At 36.5% G+C, this 27,920-nt stretch overlaps 1 protein-coding gene and 1 long non-coding RNA gene across 2 annotated transcripts; both read right to left on the reverse strand.

Annotated features, from left to right (window-relative positions):
- Nucleotides 1–905: 905 nt before the first annotated feature.
- On the reverse strand, nucleotides 906–2,553 carry LOC121775707. The gene is made up of 2 exons (XM_042172733.1): nucleotides 1,702–2,553; nucleotides 906–1,445 (listed from the first exon to the last, which is right to left on the reverse strand). The coding sequence occupies exons 1-2, from the start codon at nucleotides 2,551–2,553 to the stop codon at nucleotides 906–908; spliced, it is 1,392 nt and encodes a 463-aa protein (XP_042028667.1).
- Nucleotides 2,554–20,811: 18,258 nt separating this feature from the next.
- LOC121771277 lies at nucleotides 20,812–22,225 on the reverse strand. Its single transcript, XR_006043975.1, has 3 exons — nucleotides 21,801–22,225; nucleotides 21,505–21,707; nucleotides 20,812–21,362 (listed from the first exon to the last, which is right to left on the reverse strand). It is a non-coding gene; the product is annotated as an uncharacterized LOC121771277 (long non-coding RNA).
- Between the last annotated feature and the right edge of the window lie 5,695 nt (nucleotides 22,226–27,920).

Raw genomic sequence — 27,920 nt, forward strand, 5'->3', positions numbered from 1 at the left:
CTGAGCTTCCCCCACCGTCTTGTTTCTTCGACGGATCTGAAATCCAGCCACCGTCTGAGGGCTTTGACGGGTCTGAACGCCAACCGCCGGCTGAGGGCTTTGACGGGTCTGAACCGTCCCTCCCCTGTGACGAATCTGGACCTCAACCAGCTTCTTCATTAAAGGTGGAGTACACCGAGAATGAGAAAGCTATGGTGCTTATTTTGTTGCCTGGCATGAAATATCTCATCTAAACTGTGGGTATTTTCTCAATTCTGAGCCACCCCTTTGCTTGGTTTGGAGGCTGTTTTGGCATGAATTGATCTTGTTTGATGTCATATGATGAAGTTTTTGTGATGAATAACATCTGATTATCTGTTTATTGACTGGATTGGTTGGTTTTTGTGAACTTAGCCACTCCTTTGATGGTTTGGAGGCTTTGATTTGCAAATTTGTACATTTGTGATGATGTTGTTCTGAGAGTTATGCATGCTCAACTATGATGTCTCTGTATTGGTTGTGTTTTTATGAACCTAGCCACCCCTTTGATGGTTTGGAGGCTCTGATTTGCAAAATTGCAGCCTTTGTTTGGTTTGTTGGGTCTGATTTGCAATGTTGCTCCTCTGTGATGATATTTTTCTGAAAGTTATGCATGCTCAGCTATGATGTCTCTGTATTTGTTGTATTTTTGTGAACCTAGCCACCCCTTTGATGGTTTGGAGGCTCTTATTTGCAAAATTACAGCCTTTGAATACATACAAAATGTAGTCTATAGATTTACAAGCAGGCTTAGTTACCATTCCACAGAAATCAGCCTATTAAACCTAACCCAAAATGTAGGCTATAACCAAAAAAACAAGTTTACATCCTAAACACCAAACTACTTTGATGCTTATACTGTAAACCCTAAGATCCAAGTGGATTATTTAGAGCTGGAAAACATTCATTAGATGCCCTATGTCATATGAGGCACCCACATCATTCTGAGGTAGTAGCAGATACTCCAAGCTCTCTTTGACCAAATTCTCCCCAACTTCTAGGGATGTAGGAAGCCCCACTGTTCTTCTCAGCCTTTCCTTGTTCAAGTGGGGTATTTTGTAGTTGTTGCCTCCATGCACTTCAAGGATCTTACTGAGGCAGCTTTGCAATGTTAAAAAAACATTGTTCAGAGTTTGTGGTGTGAGTTCCTCAAAAGAACTCCAGACATTACCCAGTAATTCATCTATGTTGGTTGCTACTTTATCATCTTGTAGTGATTGAATGGCCCTAAAAGAGCCTAGGTCCAATACATTGGTGTCTGGGGAGTTGGCTGGTTGGCTGATTAGATGGAACTTAAATCCATCTGAACTTGCAAGCTCATCAAATTGTGAGTCAAAAGATCTTAGGTGAGGCTTGGCATTATCTTGTTGGATATAGATATCCTTGTTTGCATTGGCTGGCCACTTTGCCTTGATTGCTGGAATAATCTGTGCATTATGAATGAATCAATGTAAAAAATCCTAAATGATGACAATATCAATGTCTGATAGGTTGTGTTTTTGTGAACCTAGCCACCCCTTTGAAGGTTTGGAGGCTCTGATTTGCAAAAATGCAGCCTTTTATTGGTTTGTTGGATCTGATTTGCAAAATTGCAGCCTTTGATGAATGAATCAATGTAAAAAATGCTAAATGATGACATTATCAATGTCTGATAGGCAGGTGAGGGGATAAAAATATCTATACCTGATTCAAGAGACATTCTCTCATTGCTTCCTTGTTAACCGATGGTATAGATTTAGTCTCTAATGTCCCTCTTGGCCTATTCTTGGACTTCCTTTTGGCTGGAACTTGTTCTGTGAATGGGAATATGCCTATTTTACCATCAAAGATGGTCTGACCATCTGTGTCAAACTGTGGCCTACTTACAGCACACATGAACATCACCTTTGTGATAAATCTTTTTGACTTGCAAGACCTGTAAGGCTCATCCTCATCCGGCAACAGGTAGTATCTGTCTGAAGCTTTTGTCATGTAAAACCATTTCTCATCAATATGAACTGTATTGTGCATAGCATGATAAAGAAGCTTTCCTTCATCCAAAGTTGGCTGAATATGAGTAAGACACCATCTCATTCTACTGATTTTGTTTGCTTCAGTGAGTGCTGGTTTTATGGCATTTGTATGTGGCCTTATCAGGTGACTCTTTGCCCATCTACCAACTATTGTCTTGCTAACACCCATTTTACATGCAAGCTTTCTATAGCAAGATCTCTCAAGAAAAGACAATTGTTTGAACTTTTCATCATCAAAATGTACTTTACCTGTTTTCTTTTTATATCCTGATGCTCTGCCCCTCATGATAACAGGCTGCCCATCTGACATTTGCTGCTTGGCTATCCCCCATAATCGGCTCACTATAATTCTGTGCACTTTGAATCTATTGGCTGCCTCTTGAAATGAACCATGTGGCAGTGCTCCAGCTTGGCATTGCTGTTGTAGGAACTGTACAATATGGTTCTTCATTTGGCTGCTCAACTTCAGGCCTTGACTCGGCCTTGGCTCCAGTTCTGCATCCTGAATATTCTCCTGCTCCATCTGTTGCTTGATCCATTTCCATTCCCCTATGATGAAATTGCTCTGAGGGGAATTTACATATAAATACCTTTTGGTTGGTGTGTAGGTAGGTGGAATTGGCAATTGTTGGTGTAAATGTGGAGTGAATGTATTTATAGAGGTAGATTACCTTTATTTTGATTTTGGATTTTTCCCTCCATGGGATTGTAAATTATTTTTCCCTCCTTAATTTGGAGGTTTGAGTAAATGAAAATGGAATGAATTCCCTCTTCAAATTTGTGTTGATGTGATGGCTGAAAATTAGGGGATTGCTCCTTGTTCAAATTTTAGTTTAAAATTTAATTTTGTCCTATCTTAATTTTATGTAAAGGAAATAGAGTAACCAAGGTGTAAAATTAAAAATAATAAGTCTAACTTATTTAAACAACCAAAATTAAATAAAGTGAAAGAAGAAACAATTTTAAACTAAAAAAGTCAACCTATCTCACTTTCCACCTACTCACTTCATTTATTACACACTCTACCTTCTCACTTCATTAAATACACACTCCACCAATTTCTTAAAACCCGTGCCATAACTAATTGTTACTCTAAATGTGGGACGGAGGGAGTATTAAATTGTGGGTTCAATTTAATTAGTAAAAAGCTAATTGGGGAGGCCATATCCAAATTCTTCCATAGATCCCTGACTGAGCCCAATATGTGACTAAATATAAATAGGAGAATAAAGGAGACAGAATATACATATTATTTTCATTCAAAATTTTCGTCCCCCTCCTATTCCTTATAGGGGACGATTTTTGCTCCCTCCATTAGCAGTTTCTGTCTTCTTTATTTAAGTCCTAATATTCTAGTGAGATCAGTCCACACTGATATCAGATTATAGTCCGGGAACCAGTCAGAAGATCCGTGGTTTAGTTCTCAAGATCTTCACGTGGAGAAGACGCAAGTCATCTTCGATTCTTCAGTGAATCAACGAGGTAAATTGGCTTACTCCGTAGCAAGCATGTTTTAGGTATAATATGCACTAAAGCATGTTTAAATTCAAGTTATGAGCAAGATATATGTAAGAATTACGCGAATAGAATTTGTCTAAATAATCTGCTAAATAGATCAGAATTTTATGTGATCCATTTGTACGCACGCTTCCGCTGTCAACCCCTTCAGTTTAAATCCTTTTCATGCCTTTAAATACCCTATAACCTAATTCATAATATTCACCCATCATAGCCTCCAAAAGGGGAGCCTCCAAGGCTCCTTGCTCTCTACTCCATATTTTAATTCTTCCATCATTCTTGGAGATTGAAGAGGCAAGAGGAGCATGAAGACTTCAACATTCTACCTTGGGTTTTGTTTATTTATTTCATGTCTAGTACTTTATTTATTATTTTAGTTCATTTGTCTATGGATTACTAAACAATAGAATTTTGAGGTTTGATAGTAATTAATTTTTATGTAGTTCTTTTTATGTTTAATGTTCAGAACTCGTTCCACTTGATTTTTCTTTAGCTTTTGTTCAACTAATTGGCCATTACCTTGATTATTGTCAATCTTTGATCGGTGATAGCTTTGATTGATTTATATTATATGTTCATACAATAATTGTGACATGAGTATTGATGCTTGATAGGGAGAAATCGTGGTAAAACTTGAGTCGGATGAACGTAGAATTAGTTAGAATAACTAAAGAGTTAGTGAAATCATTATCCTCGAAATTCCTCTGTTTGCCTAATTCTATTTTATTTGTTTTGTTTCTTTATTTATCTATGTTTTTAAATCCAAAACTCTTGTTTCTCTAAATAGTATATGACGCTTAGTACATAATAGACAGTCACATTTATATTCCATGTGTTCGATATCCCAGTACTGACCTTTAGCTATACTATTTCTGCCGTGTATACTTGCAAGTAGTTGTAGTGCTAAAAAATAGTGTATCAATAGTGCCTTATTTAACTTCAGCAACCATAAATGCAAGTAGAGTTAAGTTTCATAGCATGCACGATATAGTCCAGATGAAAAATAGTTCTATATGGCCAAGGCATCAGAAAGGTATTACCTCTTGCCGGATGAAGATGAGCTATATAGGGCATGCAAGTCAAAGAGGTACATCACCAAAGTAATTTTCATGTGTGTTGTATGTAAGCAAGAATTTGGCTTTGATGGCCGAACCAAATTTGATGGAAAGGTGGGTATTTTTCCTTTCACTGAAGTGGTACCAACACAAAGAAAATCCAAGAATAAGCCTAAAGGCACACTTAAAACTAAAACAAAATAGGTAGTCACCAAAAAAGTGATGAGGGACTGCCTTATCAACAAGGTTTGCTACTTAATAACCTATTAGATCTTTCACAAGGTTTGTAAAGATCAGCATCTAGGATTTTTTATGTCATTTACAAATTGTACTAGCAATTAAGGCCAAGTGGCCTGGTAGGGCAAGCAAAGAAATTTATCTAGCAAGACATGCCACACCCCACACAAATGGTGTAGATCCTGAATTTGAGGTTGTTGCTAATTCAGATGGATTTTAGGATTTAAAATCCATTTGATGTGTCAACCATCCAATTCACCTGACACCAACATTTTAGACCTAGGGTTTTTCCGGGCAATTCAAACACTGCAACATGAGAAACCGTGCAATAGTGTTGAAACATTGTTGGGGAATGTGTGTAACTCTTATGCAGAGATGTCACCACAAACCTTGAACAGGATATTCCACTCACTACAGACTTGCCTCACACAAATTTTGGTAGTCAGGGGTGGGACCAATTACAAAGTCCCTCACATTGACCAGGACATGTTGGTAAGAACTAAGGGACTGCCCAATGCACTGGATGTGGATGAGAAGCTTGTAAGAGATGTGTTGGAGTACTTACAGCAATAAGAGAACAATGCATGTTGTGCATATGACATTGGAGTTTTGTCTAGCTTTTGGGTTCTAGATAGATAGGGGGGATGAGTTATGGTATTCAGGCCTTCATGTTTTAGGTTAGTAGGGTCTAATTTTTTTTTGTTTTGTATGTAGTAACAGTGCAAAGAAAATGTAATGCACATATTCATTGAAGTTTAGTCCAATCCCTTAGAAAAGTTTCATCATAGGGCATGGATGGTAACACACTATCAAATTTCATCACAATGCATATTTCATCATAAGACAAACCTAGCACCACCAACACAACCATCAACATTAGCAGAACCATTAATCCACAATAAAATTGTATAGCAGTATCTATCAACTAACCCCCATATAACACTCAGAAAATTTTCATCATAGGGCAGGACATAGTCAGCCTCCCAACCTTTAAAGGGGTGGCTGAACATAGACATGCCCAAGGTTTCGGAACTGCCGGTTCTGATTTTGAAAAATCTCGAACCGGAACCAAACCATGAGCATATTTTGTAGTTACATTTCTGGTTCAAAAATCGCCAAGTCCGGTTTCGGTTCTGAGCCAGTGGTTTTTCACGATCCGGTTTAGCTTCGAATCGCCGGTTTCCAGTGGTTTTTTCGGTTCCGGTTTGGAATTGCCCGAAACTGGCAGTTCCGGCACGGTTTCAGTTCCAGAATTTTGGAACCTAAACCTTCTCACGGTTCCAAAAGTAGCGGTTTTGATTCTATATAAATCTCATGGTTCCAATTCAGAACCGTAACCCCGAACCATAAACCTTTGGCATCTCTAGCGGAACACAATCAAATGTCATCACATTGCATATTTCATCATAAGGTAGGGAAAAATCAAGTACCACCATCACAATCAACCCATAAGGCAACACCTATACAACCTTTAAAGCATCCCCAACATAACACTCAATAAAATATCATTATAGGCAAGGTCAATTGAAGCATCACCCACAATTTAACAAGGCAAGGACATAACACGGAGAGGGTTTGGGGGGTTGGGTATATTTTTGGGATTTAATTTTTGTATTGTTTGATGGCATTTCAGAAATTTTAGTGCAAAAAGGAAGGTGACGTTTTTTCTAACTATGGTAAGGAGAACCGAGACTCCTATTTTCAAATTTGGGGAGATAATGCGAGAAAAGTGGAGTTTTTAGTGTGCAAAATTGCAGGTTGGCTGAGCAGTGATGCGCCTTGATCAAGTGGGCGCAAAAAGGGAATAATGGTCAAAAAGCTGAGGAAACGAATCAAGTGGGCGAAGATGAAGTGACCATGACAGGCAGCCCTGCTAAATGATCAGGAGGATCTACTAATGATGGAGCTACAAAGGATGACTCGGAGGAGAGAGAATGTTGTAACATCCCAAAAATTTGTGATGTTTATTTAATAAGTTGATTTGAAATTTCAATTATGAAACTTTTGTTTCTATGTGATTAAGTGAATTATGTGAAATAATTATCGTGGGTGATGTGGAATGAAGTGGTTGATATTTTTATATTTTCCAATGTGGGGAAATAATTTAATAGGATCATGCATATATTTTTTCCGAGCCAATTCATTGGAATTTTCGGTCCTTCCTAATTTTTGGAAATAGTATTACATTTCTTGGATTTAATTAATTGTTTTGGGATATTTATCCAAATTAAATCTAAACCAAATTATCCCTAATTGGTACAACATGGAACCCGAACTCTAACCTATTATTTTGGAGTTTTCGAAAAATCCCCGATTTAATAGGACGATGAATTATTTTTCCTTGATTTAATTGGTGCCTTATTGATTCCCTTCTTTTTAATTAAATCCAATTAAATCATGTCAAATTTTATTTCTTCACCCAAATTAAATTAAGAGTTGAATTATTCCTTGTGGCTAATTAAGCCAATTTTCGGCCCCCCTCTATTTTGTAGAGGAGATTATAATTGTTACCTAATTTATGGGAGTCTTTTCCTATAAAGAAACTACCAAATTTAAATCCTATTCTATTTAATTGAGGATTTAAATAATTTTCTTGTGCACCCTCCTTGAATTTTCGGCCCCTTCATTATTTTTCCTACTTGGAGATTTAATTTATTTTGTTCCCTTGTTTATGGAATATTCATTGTTTTATTTCCTAAATTGTGGATCTATTTCTCTCCAAGTAAATACCAAATAATTCCTTGTTAATTCCCAGCCATAAATTTCGAAAGTTATGCCTTCTTTTTAATTGTGGGATTTTAATTATTGGCCTCTATTTTATTCCTCCATAATTAATTAATTTTATGGCATTAAACCTAGGACTATATAATCACCTAAACTAAACCCTAGCCCCCATTCCCTCAAAATTTTCACCACTCTCCTCTCTCCCTCTCTCTCTCTAACACGCCTCTCCTCTCCCACACACATTCTCTCCAAAAATCATCCATTCAATCCTTGTTCTTGCATCCGTTGAAATTAATTTTCAAGAGTCTCCGACGAATCGCATCAATTTTTGTTTCTACCGATTCGTTTTCATCAAGAAAGGTATATTTGATTCACTTTCCCTCAATCTTTGCATATAATCCTTGTTCTTGAACCCTACATGCATATAGTGAGTGTAGGAATGATAGATCGCAAAATTAATCGGTGGGAAAGTGTGTTTGCATGAGAACTTTGATAATTATGCGATTTTGATTGAGTTTATGTGAAGTTTGATTTGAATCTTCGGTGAATGATGTGAGTTTATGTGCAAACATGATTATGAGAACCTTTTTTAGCATGATTTTGTGGTATAAGCATGAAAATTTGTATTTGGATGCTTGAGGAAGAAACCCTAATTTTGAATTTGTGAGTCTGAAATCTATGACGTTCTAACAGCAGTTTCTGATGTGTAATTGACCTATCAAACGATCAAATTTTGATGTGAACATTTTACTGAGTAAATGTCAAGGTGTTTTCTGTCTCTCGTGTGAATTTCAGCCCTTTTTGTCAAAAAATGAATTTTTAATAAATGTTTGAAGTTGACTGCGCAATTCTGCCAGAAACTTGTGTTCTCGCCCAGAAAGTTTCGTATTCTTTTTAACCGACCACATGACCTCCGTTTGATGTGATTCTTGACCTAAATGAACATTTGAAGTGTATTCTGAGTCGTGTAAAATTTCAGCCTCATTGGACATCGGATGAATTTATGGTGAATTTTTCAAATAAACTGCGCAATGCTGCCAGAATTTTTATGTTCCGACCAGAGAGTTGTATAAATGTTTTGACTGACCAAATGCCATGATTTGAGTGTGAAACTTTAACTGAATGAACATGAATGTGTCTACTGTGTTGTGACCAAAGTTTAGCTTCATATGAGGTCGGATGAATGTTTGGTGATTTTTACAAACCAACCGCGCAGTTCTGCCAGTTTTGTTGTTATGTGAAAATATCACTTGTTGCTAAGTTTGATGAACTATATGATGCATGTATGATTTGGGAAAGTATCCTATGATGTGTGTGACACTTGAGAAATAATATGACATGTTTTTCCTTATGTCGATGAATGATGGGATGGGTAATTTAAGGGAACGATAAAAAGGAACAATATTAGGACATGCATGATAACATAAGTTTATGGAAAACTGATTGTGTTGTCGTTGGCAAGGGTGATTGAGTATACGTGAGCTCGAGGAACGAGAGTTGCATAAGTAGGAATTGTGTTGTTAAGCAATCGAGATGGGCTTTCTTTTCAAACCTCTTTATTTTCCGAAAATATTACGTGGTGTTATAAGGGTGGTTTAATTGTTATGTCATGCCATGTTTTTGTTTGTGAGATTGTTGACTGATGCCTAGTTCGTTTGAGCTTGCTCCGTTATGCTATAGGGTTGCGTTGTGAAACGAATTCGGGTCTGAGCAAGGCGCAAACCCTATCAGGCTGTGTACACTGGTGGGATCGTGAGCCATCCTTACTAGTCGGCCGGTCTCGTGGGCGAATTGTGTGGCCACACTTTCGTCGTACTGTGATATGATGATTGTGATTGATGGAATGATGTGAAAAGTGGGGAGATAAATTGTCTAGCCAGACTTGAAATGTTTTTGTGTTCTCGTGATATTTCTTACTACATATAAAACTCGAGATCATTGGTATGGATGACATAACTAATATAAAATGTTTTCGGCATGAGCCCATTGAGTACAACATGTACTCAGCTCTGCATATTTTTTTTCTTATGTGCAGGTTGAGCGGGATGTTGCGGAGGATGTTGAGTTGGCCTTAGGATGCGTTGTGTCTTCATACATAGGCGTTATCCTTTACTCTCTTTAAACCTTATTTCCGCTGCTATGTTTTTTTTGAACTATGTTTCACTACTTTAATCTTTTCCGTACTATGTTTGAGTATGTTTTGGTTGTGTCAGACTTGAAACGAGTATTTACAATGTTACTTGAAAATGATGTCTCCCGCTCTTTAAACTAAATGTTTTCTTAGGAGTTGATTGAGTTTTAATATTTATTGTTTCTCCGCTGCTTCTTTTAAAAGTGTTTATCATAATTCGTTTTTATTTAATAGTAAAATTATAACTTTAAGCTTCTTTAAAACAAAAAAAAAAGTTTTTCATCCTTTAAGTTAATTAAGTTTTCATAAAAGGCTATCCTTGCATGTTGTATCACGATCGCCGTGTTTGTTGTACCCCTAGTATGGGCGGTCGTGACAGATTGGTATCAGAGCTTAGTGTTTCGCTATGGTCCGAGAGTCTTCTTTTGTCTTAAGTCTAGATTAGTGAATCCTTATTGACTAGAAGTGTAACGAAGGCTCAACATCCAAAGCATCGCGCTCAACCAAAGAAAGTGAGGTATGTTTTAAGTTGTTGAAAACATGTGAGATCGTTGCATGTAATTGATGATGATATGATGAGGGTGTTTGGCAAGTGTATGCATGTGAATGAACGTTATGCATGAAGATGAATTGTAATGACATGATTATGTGGAATATGAGCATGATTGTCATGATAATCTAAGCGCGTGATATATATATATATATATATATATATATATATATGTGTGTGTGTGTGTACGATGTTGTGATAGTATGATTTTGTTGAGTATGAGCATGATTGTCAAGATGATCTAAACACGTGTTGTATGTAAGAATGTGATATTGTTCTGGTATGCTTATGTGAAACATGAGCATGAGTGACATAATGTCGTAAATATGTGTTATGTGTGAAAGTTCTACGATGTAAGCATGCGAACATAGGAAGATGGAGTGTTTTACATCAAAAATGGAAATTGATGAGTTGTTTTGAGAATGTTGAAATTTATGAGAAAAGATGAGTAACTAAAAATGTTGTTTCAAACATATATGCGAAGTGCATGAGTGTTTTGTCTGGAATACAAATGCGTTATGAGTTTTGAAAGATTTGCATGGTGTTTGACATGTAGAAAAAAATGGGAAAATGATTTTGAGGTTGATTGTTTTGCAATATTAATGACTAGTTGTTCTAGTGGAGTATGATTGAGGAAAAATATTTATGTTGTGGAAAGTTGTTGGAATTTTTGAAAAAAAATATCTTTGAACTTTAAATGAAAACATGTTAGTTCTTTCTTTCAAGAAAATTAATTGATCAATGGAAAATGTTGTGAGTATGAATTGTCCAAAAGAAAAAAAATTTTGAGTTTCGACAAAAAAAAAGTTTAAAAAAAAAGAGAAATGACTTTTTCGTTTGGAAAATTAAGCTATGGAAGTGTGATGTTATGTATGTTATGAGGTCCGGAGTATGATACGTTATTCTATGGAGTGTTTTATACGAATGATGAAAGTTGATACGAAAGTACGTTTTAGTTGAGTCAAAACTTTTATTTTAAAAGTGAGATGTGGAATTTTTTTGGAAAGTGTGAAAGTGTAAAGAAATTTTGTTTCAAAAGTTTTGAATATAGTTGTAAAGTTCGAAAGTGTTTTGCTATGAGATGTGAAAATGTGGTGTGTTTATCTTGAGGTATGAATTACGTAAATTGTGGTAGATGATGATCTATGAGATGATGAATTATGTTGTGAACTTAGAGTACCTAAAATATAAGCCTAGTTGACCGCGTGAATCATAGTTCTAAGTTGAAAACTTAACTATTGCTTCTCTGAGCAATGAAACGTACGAGAATATGAAAGTTGAGGCAAACCCTTAAGTCAAGGTGCGAGACAAGAAGAGCTGAAGCTAAGTGATATTTTCATGCAACGGCGAGCGATCATACTCGCGATTAAATTAGTATAGTGTAATCTTGCGTAAGTGACAACATGATGGAGATGATCTGCATACCCTGCTAAGGAGCACGAGGATGATAACAATGTCCTACGAGGATAGTCATTATGACATGCAAAGAATTTTATGAAGATGTGGATTCCGACTATCATTATTAGTGGCGATGACACGAAGAATCCCAGCGTGGAATCCACGGTTCTTAGAGCGATGTTACTAGTCTTGGCTTGCGAAAGATGAACGAGGGAGTGCGACTTTAATAGCTAGAACAAACTATTTTAATCAACAGCTCTTACTTAGATTCTAAGAAGTTATTTTTTCAGGACCTTTCAAATAACCGTGGACCCTTGTCTACTTGACAGCTTGTTTCGTTCACCCCTTGCAAGTGATGCATATTATTTCTTTTCCTCCATTGAGTCTTAACTCACTTTTAGTTCTTGGAAAGTGGTGTTGTCTTCATAACTTTGGACACTTGGATTGATTGTAGTCTTCTATGACTTATTATTTATACGCACAGTATTTTGACTTTGTGAGCCTTTACTATTGAACTTCATTCCTAAAGCTGCTTGCAGTTATGTCCTTCAATATAATCACGTTTCGCAGACATTTTTTTTCTATGGGATATTCTTCCTTGAACTTTTGTTCAACTTTTCATTTTGTAACCATGTCTGTGTCAAGTTCTTTCTTACACAGTGAAATTCTTTTTGGTTCAGTTCCACTATATGTATCCTTTTCATAATAGAACCTTCATTTCTACAAAATAAAGTTAAGGCCTACATTTTATACCATGCCTTAACAAACTTAATCCACTTGATTTTTTTTCAAAAAGCCCCTTTGACTTTGGTTGTCTTCACAAACTTATGAACCCATTGATGTTATTCTATCAATCCATATTATGATTTTCGTTGAACCATGATCAGTACCGCCTTGTGACAAATGCCTACATTTCTCAATCCTCATGCAACTGATCATTTCTTTTCCCTCAACCTTTTAAGTCATTATCCATTGATGTGTGGACTTTTCAAATTTGGTCGGACAACTGAATTATCTTTTTGGTAGCCAACTATGAGAATTGACATTTATTTGATTTCATCTCATATTCATGACCTATCTTATGTTCTTTCATGCTCCGTGGGGATGATCATAACCAATTGTTATATTTCAAAATTGGTTCATATCCAAGTTAAGACCGTTTGATTAAAGTTCGCGTTCTTGATACATATTCTGAGTTTTTGATGCAACATTGCAAGAAGAGGCAAATTTCTTTTCGAGCCTCTAGCAAAGAGCCGACTATCTTGTATGGAATTTCCATGAACCGACGAAACCCCTTATAATCTCTGCTTTACAAGCAACCACGATGATAAGAAAAGGGCGTCCGACGTATCTTGTGTACTTGAACGGAGAGGAAAAGAAGGATTTGAGAGTGGAAGACGTGGCAGTAGTACGAGATTTTCCCGATGTGTTTCCCGAAGCTTTATCTGGACCGCCACCCGACAGACAATTAGAGTTCACTATTGTTTTGGAACCAGGGTCTGCGCCAGTATCGAAGGCGCCATACCGAATGGCCCCTAAGGAATTTGCCGAGTTGAAGATACAGTTGCAAGAACTGTTAGACTTGGGTTTTATTCGACCTAGTGTGTCACCATGGGGAGCGCCAGTGTTGTTCGTTAAGAAGAAGGATGGAACGATGAGGATGTGCATCGACTATCGTGAGCTCAACAAGATGACCTTGAAGAACAAGTACCAACTGCCGAGGATTGATGATTTGTTTGACCAACTTCAAGGAGCGGGCGTATTTTCAAAAATGGACTTGAGGTCCGGATATCATCAACTAAAGGTCCGACGAGAGGATGTGCCTAAGACTGCTTTTCGCACTCGTTATGGCCATTATGAATTCGTCATGATGCCATTTGGGCTGACCAACGCCCCGGCTGTCTTCATGGACTTGATGAACTGAGTTTTCCATGAGTATCTCGACAAGTTCATGTTAGTCTTCATCGACGATGTTTTAGTATACTCGAAGAACGAGGAGGAACATGGATGGCATCTACAAGCAGTGTTAGAAACGTTGCGAAAGGAGAAGCTTTATGCCAAGTTTAGTAAGTGCGAGTTTTGGTTGACTCGAGTGAACTTTCTTGGTCATATTGTGACGGCAAATGGAATTCAAGTAGACCCAGCAAAGCTCGAGGCCGTGTAGAATTGGAAATCGCCGAAAACGCCGAGTGAAATCTGCAGTTTCTTGGGATTGGCGGGATACTATCGACGTTTCATTGAAAGATTCTCTAAAATCGCGAGACCCATGACACAACTGTTGAAGAAAGGAATCAAAGTGGTTTGGACACCGGAGTGCGAAGCGAGTTTCCAACTGTTGAAAGAGAAACTGACTACAGCACTAGTCCTAGCGGTACCCGAAGGACTTCGCCGTCTATATAGATGCGTCGAAAGTAGGACTAGGATGTGTGTTAATGCAAGATGGAAAAGTGATAGCATACGCTTCCCGACAGTTGAAACCGAATGAATTGAATTTTTTCGACTCATGATTTGGAGTTAGCAGCAGTGGTGCATGCACTGAAAATTTGGAGACACCATCTCTATGGAGTGAGGTGCGAGATCTATACGGATCACAAGAGTCTCAAGTACTTCTTCGAGCAGAAGGAGCTGAACATGCGACAGCGACGTTGGTTGGAGATCGTGAAAGATTATGACTGTGGTATTCACTATCATCCGGCAAGGCAAACGTAGTAGCCGATGCTTTGAGTAGGAAGAACCAACCTCAATTGGTTTATTTCCTAACACAAGAGGAAGCGTTGATTCGCGAATTCGACAGAATGAGATTGGAAATAGTAAAAGTGCCCGAGCCAGAAGAAGGACGAATAGCGATGCTAGTGATTGAGCCAGATTTGAGAACCAAGCTCATAGAAGCCCAACGACGTGATGAGAAGTTGAAAGAATTACGTGTGAAGGTGAGAGCCGAGAAGCTTGATCATTACCGTGAGGAGGCAGATAATGCTTTGACGTACGATGGGCGATTGTGTGTGCCGAGCGATGAGATTCTAAAAGATGAGATTTTGAGTGAAGCGCACGACACGCCTTACACTGCACACCCCGGAAGCACGAAGATGTATCGAGATTTGAAGCAACATTTTTGGTGGAATGGAATGAAAGGAGACGTAGCGTCATATGTGGAACGATGTCTAGCATGCCAACAAGTGAAGGCCTTACACCAACAGCCATATGGGAAGTTGCAACCACTCGAAATCCCCGAATGGAAGTGGGAGCATCTGGCTATGGATTTCGTGACGGGTTAGCCAAAGTCACAGAAGGGCAACACTGCGATTTGGGTGATCATCGATCGACTAACTAAAAGCGCGCACTTTTTACCAATTCGAATTACTTATGGCGCGGAAAAATTAGCAAAACTCTACGTGAATAAGATTGTGCGTTTGCATGGAGTGCCAAAGACCTTTGTGTCCGACCGCGATACGAAGTTAACATCAAAGTTTTGGATGAGTTTGCAACGTGAATTGGGCACACAACTGAACTTCAGCACTGCTTATCACCCGCAATCGGACGGACAGTCAGAGAGGATGATTCAAACGCTTGAGGATATGCTGTGAGCCGTTGTCTTAGATCGAGGGGAAAGTTATGAAACTGTTCTACCGTTGGTTGAATTCTCCTACAACAATAGCTACCAAGCGACGATCGATATGGCTCCGTATGAAGCCTTGTATGGCAGGAAGTGTCAATCCCCACTCTATTGGGATGAAGTTGGCGAGAGAAGATGTTAGGACCCGACGCTATAAAGGAGATGACCGAAATTGTGCATCAAATCCGCGCAAGGATCAAGGAAGGCAGAAGTCGTATGCTGACGTGCGTCGAACGGAAATCAAATTCGACGTTGGTGATAAAGTGTTCTTGAAAGTATCCCCGACGAAAGGAGTTGTGAGGTTCGGAGTGAAAGGCAAGCTGGAACCGCGTTTTGTAGGACCGTACGAGATTATCGATGAAGTAGGTCCTGTAGCTTACCGCTTGGCGTTACCTCCCAGCTTTGGGAACGTGCACAACGTGTTCCATGTGTCACAGTTACGCAAGTACGTGTTCGACCCCAAGCATGTGATTCATCAAGAGGAAATGATCCTAACCCCGACATGAGCTACGAGGAAAGGCCCGAGGTAATCCTAGATCGGAAGGTACAAGAGTTGCGAAACAAGTTAATAGCGTCCGTGAAGGTGTTGTGGAAACACCATGGTCGCGAGGAAGCCACGTGGGAGTTAGAAGATAAATTGAAAGAAAAGTTCCCCTAGTTGTTTATGTGAGACGATTAAATTTCGGGATGAAATTTCTTTTAAGAGGGGAAGGATGTAACATCCCAAAAATTTGTGATGTTTATTTAATAAGTTGATTTGAAATTTCAATTATGAAACTTTTGTTTCTATGCGATTAAGTGAATTATGTGAAATAATTGTCGTGGGTGATGTGGAATGAAGTGGTTGATATTTTTATATTTTCCAATGAGGGGAAATAATTTAATAGGATCATGCATATATTTTTTCCGAGTCAATTCATTGGAATTTTCGGCCCTTCCTAATTTTTGGAAATACTATTACATTTCTTGGATTTAATTAATTGTTTTGGGATATTTATTCAAATTAAATCCAAACCAAATTATCCCTAATCTGTACAACATGGAATCCGAACTCTAACCTATTCTTTTGGAGTTTTCGAAAAATCTCCTATTTAATAGGAGGATGAATTATTTTTCCTTGATTTAATTGGTGCCTTATTGATTCCCTTCTTTTTAATTAAATCCAATTAAATCATGTCACATTTTATTTCTTCACCCAAATTAAATTAAGAGTTGAATTATTCCTTGTGGCTAATTAAGCCAATTTTCGGCCCCCCCTCTATTTTGTAGAGGAGATTATAATTGTTACCTAATTTATGGGAGTCTTTTCCTATAAAGAAACTACCAAATTTAAATCATATCCTATTTAATTGAGGATTTAAATAATTTTCTTGTGCACACTCCTTGAATTTTCGGCCCCTCATTATTTTTCCTACTTGGAGATTTAATTTATTTTGTTCCCTTGTTTATGGAATATTCATTGTTTTATTTCCTAAATTGAGGATCTATTTCTCTCTAAGTAAATACCAAATAATTCCTTGTTAATTCCCAGCCATAAATTTCGAAAGTTATGCCTTCTTTTTAATTGAGGGATTTTAATTATTGGCCTCTACTTTATTCCTCCACAATTAATTAATTTTGTGGGATTAAACCTAGGACTATATAATCACCTAAACTAAACCCTAGCCCCCATTCCCTCAAATATTTCGCCACTCTCCTCTCTCCCTCTCTCTCTCTCACACGCCTCTCCTCTCCCACACACATTCTCTCCAAAAATCATCCATTCAATCCTTGTTCTTGCATCCGTAGAAGTTAATTTTCAAGAGTCTCCGACGAATCGCATCAATTTTTGTTTCTACCGATTCGTTTTCATCAACAAAGGTATATTTGATTCACTTTCCCTCAATCTTTTTATATAATCCTTGTTCTTGAACCCTACATGCATATAGTGAGTGTAGGAATGATAGATTGCAAAATTAATCGGTGGGAAAGTGTGTTTGCATGAGAACTTTGATAATTATGCGATTTTGATTGAGTTTATGTGAAGTTTGATTTGAATTTTCGGTGAATGATGTGAGTTTATGTGCAAACATGATTATGAGAACCTTTTTTAGCATGATTTTGTGTTATACGCCTGAAAAATTGAATTTGGATGATTGAGGAAGAAACCCTAATTTCGAATTTGTGAGTCTGAAATCTGTGACGTTCTAACAGCAGTTTCTGATGTGTAATTGACCTATCAAATGATCGAATTTTGATGTGAACATTTTACTTAGTAAATGTCAAGGTATTTTCTGTGTCTCGTGTGAATTTCAGCCCTTTTTGTCGAAAAATGGATTTTTAATAAATGTTTGAATTTGACTGCGCAATTCTACCAGAAACTTGTGTTCTCGCCCAGAAAGTTTCGTATTCTTTTTGACCGACAAATGAGCTCCGTTAGATGTGATTCTTGAACTAACTGAACATTTGAAGTGTCTTCTGAGTCGTGTAAAAATTTCAGCCTCATTGGACATCGGATGAATTTATGGTAAAATTTTCAAATAAACTGCATAATGCTGCCATAATTTTTATGTTCCGACCAGAGAGTTGTATAAATGTTTTGACTGACCAAATGCCATGATTTGAGTGTGAAACTTTAACTGAATGAACTTGAATGTGTCTACTGTGTTGTGACCAAAGTTTAGCTTCATATGAGGTCAGATGAAGTTTTGGTGATTTTTACAAACCAACCGCGCAATTCTGTCAGTTTTGTTGTTATGTGAAAATATCACTTGTTGCTAAGTTTGATGAACTATATGATGCATGTATGATTTGGGAAAGTATCCTATGACGTGATTATGTGTGACACGTTGAGAAATAATATGACATGTTTTTCTTTATGTCGATGAATGATGGGATGGGTAATTTAAGGGAACGATAAAAAGGAACAATAGGACATGCATGATAACATAAGTTTATGGAAAGCTGATTGTGTTGTCGTTGGCAAGGGTGATTGAGTATACGTGAGCTCGAGGAACAAGAGTTGCATAAGTTGGAATTGTGTTGTTAAGCAATCGAGGTGGGCTTTCTTTTCAAACCTCTTTATTTTTCGAATATATTACGTGGTGTTATAAGGGTGGTTTAACTGTTATGTCATGCCATGTTTTTGTTTGTGAGATTGTTGCCTGATGCCTAGTTCGTCTGAGTTTGGTCCGTTAGGCTATAGGGTTGTGTTGTGAAACGAATTCGGGTCTGAGTAGGGCCGCAAACCCTATCAGGCTGTGTACATTGGTGGGATTGTGAGCCGTCCTTACTAGTCGGCCGGTCTCGTGGGCGAATAGTGTGGCCACACTTTCGTCGCACTGTGATATGTTGATTGTGGTTGATGGAATGATGTGAAAAGTGGGGAGATAAATTGTCTGACCAGACTTGAAATATTTTTGTGTTCTCGTGATATTTCTTACTACATATAAAACTCGAGATCACTGGTATGGATGACATAACTAATATAAAATGTTTTCGGCATGAGCCCATTGAGTACAACAAGTACTCAGCCCTGCATATTTTTTTTCTTATGTGCAGGTTGAGCGGGATGTTGCGGAGGATGTTGAGTTGGCCTTAGGATGCGTTGTGTCTTCATACATAGGCGTTATCCTTTACTCTCTTTAAACCTTATTTCCGCTGCTATGTTTTTTTTTGAACTATGTTTCACTACTTTAATCTTTTCCGTACTATGTTTCAGTATGTTTTGGTTGTGTCAGACTTGAAACGAGTATTTACAATGTTACTTGAAAATGATGTCTCCCGCTCTTTAAACTAATTGTTTTCTTAGGAGTTGATTGAGTTTTAATATTTATTGTTTCTCCGCTGCTTCTTTTAAAAGTGTTTATCATAAGTCATTTTTATTTAATAGTAAAATTATAACTTTAAGCTTCTTTAAAACAAAAAAAAAAGTTTTTCATCCTTTAAGTTAATTAAGTTTTCATAAAAGGCTATCCTTGCATGTTGTATCACGATCGCCGCGTTTGTAGTACCCCTAGTATGGGCGGTCGTGACAAATGTTGAGTTGTTATCTTCTACAAGGGTATTAATGTCAAATCATGAAGAGTATGCCCTAGGGATTGGAGCTGAAATCGTCCTATAAAAGGAGGAGGAGCCTAAAGTAGAAGAGGGACACACAATACTGACAATCATCAATTCACCACACACTCTACACGAAAAACCATGAAGGGAGAAGGATAGAAGGAAGGAAGCAAGAGTTCATCCGAGAAAGTACTTTCTACCTCCTAGCTTGGAGGGAGAAAGTCTAGTTTACATAAAATTAACCGTTTATTTCATGTTCGTAAGCTCAGAGTAGCCGCTACAATCGTTTTAACTGTTTTCGTTTGGTTTTCTAGATACAAGTTCTGAATCTGTTGCTATTTCCGAGTTTTCTTAATTAATATCTTAGCTAATTATGTTCCAGCTGGATCTTGATCGCTCGAGTTTGATAAGTTGTTATTTGATTTTGAATTCTTGCGAGAATGTTTGTTGCAATGAGGCTTCATGTTCGGTTTACATTAGATCTTGTGTTGACGAGTTCGATTATTCTTATTTTGTTATCTCTTATGCTTTATTGCCATTCGATTTCGTAGATCTAGCTGTTTAGTGTTTGATTTACGTCAGATCTAGAGTTTTGGTTGAGAATTGCATGGAAATGGAGTATATACTGCTTGATTCGTTGTTTACTTAACTGGATTGCATGGATCTAGTTGCAATTTGTCGATTTCCTGTTTTTGGCTACATGCTCTGTTTCAATTTTGCTGAGTGTGTTGAGTTGCTTGTTCTGCTTGTTTAATTGAGGTAGTAGACGTCAGAATTTAGTTAGGAAACTTTATCTGCGGTTGCTTTTTTACTTTAGTTGATTTTTCCAACTTTATCTGCTAGTACGTAAATTAGGCAAGTGGTCCCCGTTACTTTTCTGTTTAGTAGCATAACTTCTGTTTTTGTCCATCTGTTTGATCCGTCAGAAATGTTAATATTTTTCGCATGTTTTAGTCTAGTTGATCAGTTAGCATTTTATTTTGGAATCCACTCATTCTAGTAGATAAAACTTAACTCACTAGTTGCGTGGCAGTAGCCATCCCAAAATGTTCACAACACATGTTGTAGCATCTTCATCTTTGTGGGATTCGACCCTTACTTCCCTTTACTAATTAATACTCCATCAATCCAATAAAATATGTGCACTTTTCATTTTCGTCTATCCCACAAAAATATGTGCATTCCAAATTTGGAAAGTTATATCAATTTAATAATGTAGGTCCACTATCCATTAACTCTACTTTAACTACTATTCTCCTCCCCTCTCTTACTTTACCATATCATTCTCCCCATCTATCCTACTTTACCAATTTTATTTTAATTCTCGTGTCATCTCATCCGCCCATATTTTTATGGGACGAAGGAAGTAGTATTGTGGGTTAAGGCTTTGAGATCCGCTTCAGTTTGCACGCCCGACGACACGTAGATAGATTTTTGTAGATTCATATTGACCAGTTGGATGCGAGTCATTGCATATCTATTTAGGTGGCGTTCGGTTGTCATGACTAATATCATGAGACTATCCATCTAGGATTAAGTTGAAGGGTTCAATCTTATGAATCAAACATGATACATATTTAATCATGAGATTTAATCTTACCAACCGAACACCCCCTTAAAGTATGCCTGTTGGGTCAGTTTGGTAATATGCTCTTGATCAGTCTGCAGTTTATTTACGTGCATTGCCAAAAATATCCCTACTTTTTTAGAGAGTTCGGGTATCATTGTATCTCTTTCAAGACTCCTCACTGCTCCTTTGTATGAGTCCACTCAATAGATGAAGGTTTTCTTTTGCATGTGTTTCTTTTCGTCTTCCACCAGAGAAAATTCTGAGCTGCCTCAAGAAGGCCAATTTTTCACGCCATGTTTCCATTGAACATGTTAGCTTAATTTTGAAAATAGAGACCACTTGGCATATTGGATTTTCGTTCTCGCATGTTTACCTCAGTCATGTCAAAAATGAAATTAGGTATAGTCGGCAGAGCTCTGCTTCCGACATGAACTAAAGCATCGACCTTCAGATTCTCAAACCGAACCTCGACTTTTGGAAATTCCAGGCCTACTTCTGGGAACAAGCAGAGAGAGCATTATAAAATCACCTCAGTGTAAAATTACAATCTAAAATGTTTCACACTAAAATGGTATACTAAATTAACACAAGCAAATTATCAAACACTTGGTATGCATAATTATGAAGAAATCCTTACACGTCAAATCTCTGCATAATTCTTCTCAAATACCCTCCATATCTTCATTCACAGCGGCAATCAGCTTATCCAAAACCTGCTCCTGCTCATCACTGCCGATTCTACCAACATCCACCAACGCCAGCTCCCCAACAATGTTATGATAGACGGCCGCTCGCACACGATCACTGCCGAATCAGTGTCTCATGATTATGGGTATGTGGCTGTAGAGGTCAAATAGTGGTGGGAGGGAGGGCAAATTAGGCATAAAGCTACAAATCAGATAGTCAGAGAAGTAGAGAAAAAGTTATATATACCTGCTTTTGTCACCGATAATGGAATGTCTCAGTCGCCGAATCTAATCTCAAAACCAGCAAGATCCGGGATTTTTCTACCGGGTTCGCCAACAAATTCGAGTTCTGCCAAACGGAGGAGAAGGTTGAAGAAGAGGGCCTTTTATGGGCTTTTATGGTTTTTTATGGCTTTTTATGGGCTACCAATCATGCCCGTGAATAAGTTTGTAAGCATCAGCCCCTTTCTACAAGTAGTCAAACGTTTATAACATAAATGTTTTCTATATATCCATACATATATAAGGAGACTTTTCAAAGAAAAAGTCAAATTCATGTAGTAACTTAATATGCAGTTACTCTTATGATTGTTTATTGTTTATATATACTTCTCGTCACTAAAAATATGAACATTGGATTTAACATATATTTAAATATATAGCTGATAAAGTAAGATAGAGAGATAAAAAGTAGTGTAAATAGTGTTAGTGAGAGTGGGCTCCACAACATTAGTAGTTTAGTATTGATATAAGTTGTAAATAAAATTATGTGTAAGTGTACTGTGTTGTTTAACTATTCCAAATTTAAAAAAAGTTCATACTTTTCAAGAAAATGAGGGAGAGAGTATAAAATAAATCGAATTCGAATAATTATTATTACTATGAACTAAATGCATATTACTCATATCAAATGTTTACTATGTCAGCAATTTTTCAGATAATAATTCCGGTAATAACTTTTGGTTCTTTAGAATATTACTTTTAAATCTCTACTACTTCATGCACTTAGTTATGATTATGTTATCCGTCTTTGTTGTTTGTGTTCTTACACCAGAAGAAGGTTGACACTATGGAACCATTCATCTTGCCAAGGATTTACAGCCTTTCATAATTTCAACAATTTTCATAAGTTTGGTGTGTTTGAATTTATCGTACTTGGAAGCAAAACAAATGCTATCAGCTTGGAACGTGTTTTCCATGAATCTATGATAGTATATGTTTTTTAACATCTTATTAAGATTTTTTAATTTATTTACCAGAAAGTACTATTGTAAAATTGTAATGGTTGATTATTGGCTTTGTGAATTGTAATAGTGTATAGTAATGTTTAACCTAATTTTAGTGAATGTTTTGTAATAATTTATCTACCAGAAAGTATTGTAATGGTTGATTATTGGCCTTTTGAATTGTGATAGTGTAAGAATATATAGTATTTAACCTAATTTTAGTGATGGTTTGTGACAGTATTATAATGTATTAGCATGTACGATATTTCTTGATCAACTAGAGTGTAAAAGTGTACATAGGTGTGGGGAGTCGAACGTTTTGGTTGAGTCAAAAACTTGAATTGGGGGGTAACGAATTAGGCCAATATTCATGAATTTTGAATATCTAAAATAAGAGAAAATTATTAAATAATAGCGTAGCGGTGATAATACAATAAATGTATTATATGGTATAATGATTTATAATTACAATATGTAGAGATTTGATATTTGATATGCTCTCCCTATTTCCGCAGAGTAGTAAATTTCAATATTGCAATTCTTCTTCAATTCTCTGTCCTCTTTCTCTTCACCAAGCTCATAATTGGCGGCCTCCAATTCCAGTTTAATTTATCTCACATAATTGATTCAGTTCCTCTCCGATCAGCACAAGTCCGCTGCCAGAGTTTTTGTGAAAGAGGGGAATATCAGTTTCTTAACCAACTTCCTCTGTTTAAATGCTCCCTTATCATTTTCGCTGGGTCACGATTTTCATCGAATTGTTCAAATCTGGCTCGAGTATAGCTCAATCACACCGCAATTAGATGTTGCAAGTATTTTCCGTTTAAGTAAATAACCCATGTGTTGGTTGCATGTGACGTCGTTTCAATAAGAGAAGAAGCGTATCGTGAAGCCGATTTTGTCAGAGCAAGGATATGATGCCACGTCAGCTTAAGAGAGAGAGAGAAAGGAAGGAAGTGACAATATAAATACAAGTTTCTAGTTGGCAATTGCATTCAATGAAAGTGAAATTCCAATAACTTGTGGAAGGAGAAAGGATTACAGAGAAAACGAAGGCGAGGAGAAAGAAAATTGGAGAATAAAAAAGGAAAGAAAGAAAATAAAAAAAAAAGATATTTAAGATGTGGAAATAGGCGCTCACATATAACGCCCACTCTACACGCTGAGCATATCAAATCTCAAAATATGTATATGTATTTGTACATATTTTAAACTTAAGTAAAAGTTTATATTTATCTAAAAATATATTAATTATATTAAATGATTATAACTATCCAAGTTCTATGTGCATATTATTAGTTTAAAAATGTATTATTTTATGTTTTATTATTAATTTGCATGTGTATGACGTCATATCCGTAACAATCTAACGGTATAATTTTTAAAAAATATATGTATTATTAAATTAATTATATCAGTGTACTATAATTTATATGTTCATTCTTTCGTTAATCATAACGGTTATATTGATAACTTCTCTTTGTGAATTTTGTTTTATAGCAATAATTTCTTTTAAATAAAGTTTTAAAGTTTTTACAATTGACACATACATTAATTTATTTTTCAATTTATTGTCACCAAAAATATTTGTACTATTATTTGTCAACATTTTTATTACTTTATATAAGGCTAAATTCTTGTTGCATGCATATTTATTTAAATTATTTTTATGTCATATAGATATCACTTAACACTTAATTCTTTAAAATTAGGATTAATTTATATAGGTGTTACACTAATTTAACTTAAGAAGGAGAAATGTAAATAACATGAGAGCACCCACAACCGTGCTCTTGCCAGCGGCACGGTTGTGGGCCCGGGCGGTACTATTCATGTCTGCTCTCTGGCAAGAGCACAATACCCACAACTGTGCTCTTCCGCAAGGACGAGCACAATTAATATAAAATTCAATTACACAAAAACATTTTCATAATACTAAAATTCATTAAAAAAACCACAATAAAAATTACAAATTACAAATAAAATAAAAAGACATAATTAAAATCCTAAAAATTAAAAATTACATAATTAAACTCCTAAAAATTAAAAATTACATAATTATTGGCTAATATTACCCGAGGAAGACTACGCATCCGGCGGCACCAACCCCAATTGTTTTTGGAGACCCAATATCATGGACTCGTGCGTTTGAAGTTGCGTGGGGGTCATAGTTGACCTATCGGCCATATTGAGTTGGGCCAAAAGGGTCCACAACGAGTTGTTCGGGGGTGGAGGTGGACCAAAAGTGATCGCCGGATTGGTTCGTGCCAACCACCGCATCTTCGGAGATTTCCAAGTACGACTTGAACAATCTATCCATCTCCGCCGGTGAGTACGGTGTGCGGACACCGGCGCGAGATGGAGGAGTCTGCGTTTGGGAAGGGACGGGAGGCCTAGGCTCCAGAGTCCACCCGTATCGCCCATCGGAGCCACCTTGGTCGTCGAATGGGTATGGCCGGTAGCCACCCGGAACGCCCGAATCTTGGGTTTGAGGAGGGGCCGAATATTCCGTATCCGGACTAGGAAACGGTTGCGAACCGAACCATTCGGGGTTCCAACCGTGGGAGCCGCTTGGGTTGTCGTCGTGACCGGACATAGTGGTGTTGTAGGGTGTGAGAGGAAGATGAAAATGGATATGAGAGATTGAAGATGAGAATGGAGATGAGAGAATGATGATGAGAATTGTGTAGTGAAAGTGTGAATTTTTGGGAGTGAAATTGGGGGTATTTATAGATGAAAGTGTGTATTTTTGGGGTAAAAAAAAATTAAAAAGGTGTAAAAAACGGTTATAAACGGATATTTTTTTTGGGGAAGTGAAATTTTTTTTTTATTTTTTATCGATTTTTTAATTAAAAAACCGATTTTTAAAAAAATATAAAAAAATTTTAAACTCAACGGCTATGCCGTTGACGAATGGGAGGGCGACACGTGTGCGTCCGTTGGCACGGACGTGCTCGATACATCGAGCAGCGCCGTGCCAGCGGCGGCGGTCCTTCGCCTTGCCAACGGCGCGGACGGCGGTGGCGACTTTCGCCACCGCTGCGGATGCTCTGAGCACGTGGTAGGGTTCGGATCCAGCATCGTAATTATGTTACCTAATAGTAAAATAAGATATGCTGCTTCATCAAACAGTAATAATTAAGTCGTAGTGGTAATAATAATAAAATAATAATAATAAAACAACTAAGATTTTCATAATAATTAGCATAACATATCTAAAGAAACATCACAATATTTTCATTTCTCTATAATGTAACTAAATATATTCTCATATGAATATATTATCATTTTGCTTCGTACGTTCGATATCTTTTAATTCGACTAAGTAATTATTCAATGGTTTTTATGAGTTTATAACCAATTTCAGTAGTATTTTTTATCTGACATGATTAAGATGAATCCTCGAATATTTTCGAATCAAAACCATACGCTTAATTTTAATTTAGTGGCTAAATCACATGTGATCATAGTATTTAATATCTAATGATTAATTTTCTGAGCGGCGACATCCATATGGAATGCGAATCGAAAATGTTTTTGTTTATTAAATGCTAAATAACTAATTTGGTAGTTTGTTTGAGAATCATTTAATTTGACTGTTGAGATTATTTGAAAATTCAAAATTTGACCAGTCAACTGTTGATGAGACTTTAATATGAATATAAACAAAACATAACCGCTACTAATGATTGTACTATAATCAAATAAACCATTATCTATTGGTCACTCATTTTCAAACTTACTTTGTTTGTTCACATTACCTCCACTATCATGACTTCCAATGTGTGGTGAAGGTTTTTTCACTGTTTTATGATACAATTAATCACTGCCCCCCTTATATATCACTCCATTCTACTATTTCATTTTATTAGTTTACAAAAATTATGTACAAACTAGCTAGGTGGAGGAAAATTAAATAGGATTGACTTCCAATGACTGATGTGATACATTAATATTCATGTGGTTAGTATAAAACAATCACCATTCGCATGATATTTTCATTGTAATTCAATATATATGATGGGAAAAGTTCGAGTAGAAAATGAGTAAAATATATAAGTGTTCAGTGTTATGCATATGTTAGAATAAAAAATGTTCTAGAGTAGAAAATGAGTAAATAATTAAGTGTTCAGTGTTATGCATATTTTAGAATAAAAAAAAGTTCAAGAGGAATGTGAATATGACTCGAATTTTCAATTTACTGATTCCAAGGAAATTTTCCATTTACTGATTCCAAGAAAATGTTCCCTTCGATCCTCGATAGTTTACGAGTGGGCCAGTGCAGTTTAATGCACCGAGAATGTCATACCGCATATCATACCGAAAATTGCATTATGGTAGACTTGAACTTAAGGCCTTTGGACTCAAACATTAATAAATCTATCAATAAGCCAACACACACATACATCCATTTCTTAGTTTTGTGATTGATATTCTTGATCGACATTCCTGACTTCAACAACCCTAAACATCTTCTGGCGATCCCTCCCTCATACTAATAACCTAATTTTGAAAAAAGTTAAGGAATATTATTGTGACCTTAATAGCACAATTTTGTATATGGTTTAGATTTACTTACAAAAGAAGATCAACCAATTTTTTTGTAATCAAAACTATTTTTTTTTTTGGCTAAACAATACATAAATTTTCAATATTTTAGAATTTAGCGCAAATTTATTAGTCTTGTTTGGTAGACAGTAAATTTATTAAGTGGCATTTTGTATGTGTTAATAAACTGTGACAGTAAAAATAAAAACAAAGATGATATTCTTCTTATATCATTGTTAAAGTTTGATTGGTACTACAATATACCTAATCAAAACTTTCATATTGTATGCTTAACAAAAATATGAGTATGAGTAGATATCATACTCTTCTTGTAATAAAAAATTTCTGTATATCAGCATGGCTTATTTCAATATCAATATTGTACAAGTGATATGGTATGACACGGTATATAGAAAAGCCGTTACTATATCGAAATCTTCCAGTTTACGAAATCTTCAAAAAATAATTGTATACAAACATTATAATATTCAAAATATTTTTAGTATAATAAAGCGGTATATTGATATTTTGGTATATTTTTCCACCTCTATTCATTCAGTTTGGAATGTTCCTTCTTTATTTTGAAAATTGGA

This window comes from Salvia splendens, chromosome 2 (assembly GCF_004379255.2).
Source record: "Salvia splendens isolate huo1 chromosome 2, SspV2, whole genome shotgun sequence".
NCBI classification, from domain to species: Eukaryota; Viridiplantae; Streptophyta; class Magnoliopsida; order Lamiales; family Lamiaceae; genus Salvia; species Salvia splendens.

Excerpts from the sequence above, each read along its gene's own strand:
- LOC121775707 (XM_042172733.1), bottom strand. The coding sequence starts at position 2,553 with ATGGAGCAGGAGAATATTCAGGATGCAGAACTGGAGCCAAGGCCGAGT. Across the intron at positions 1,446-1,701 it reads GAGAATGTCTCTTGAATCAG|ATTATTCCAGCAATCAAGGC; the intron begins GTATAGATATTT and ends CATAATGCACAG.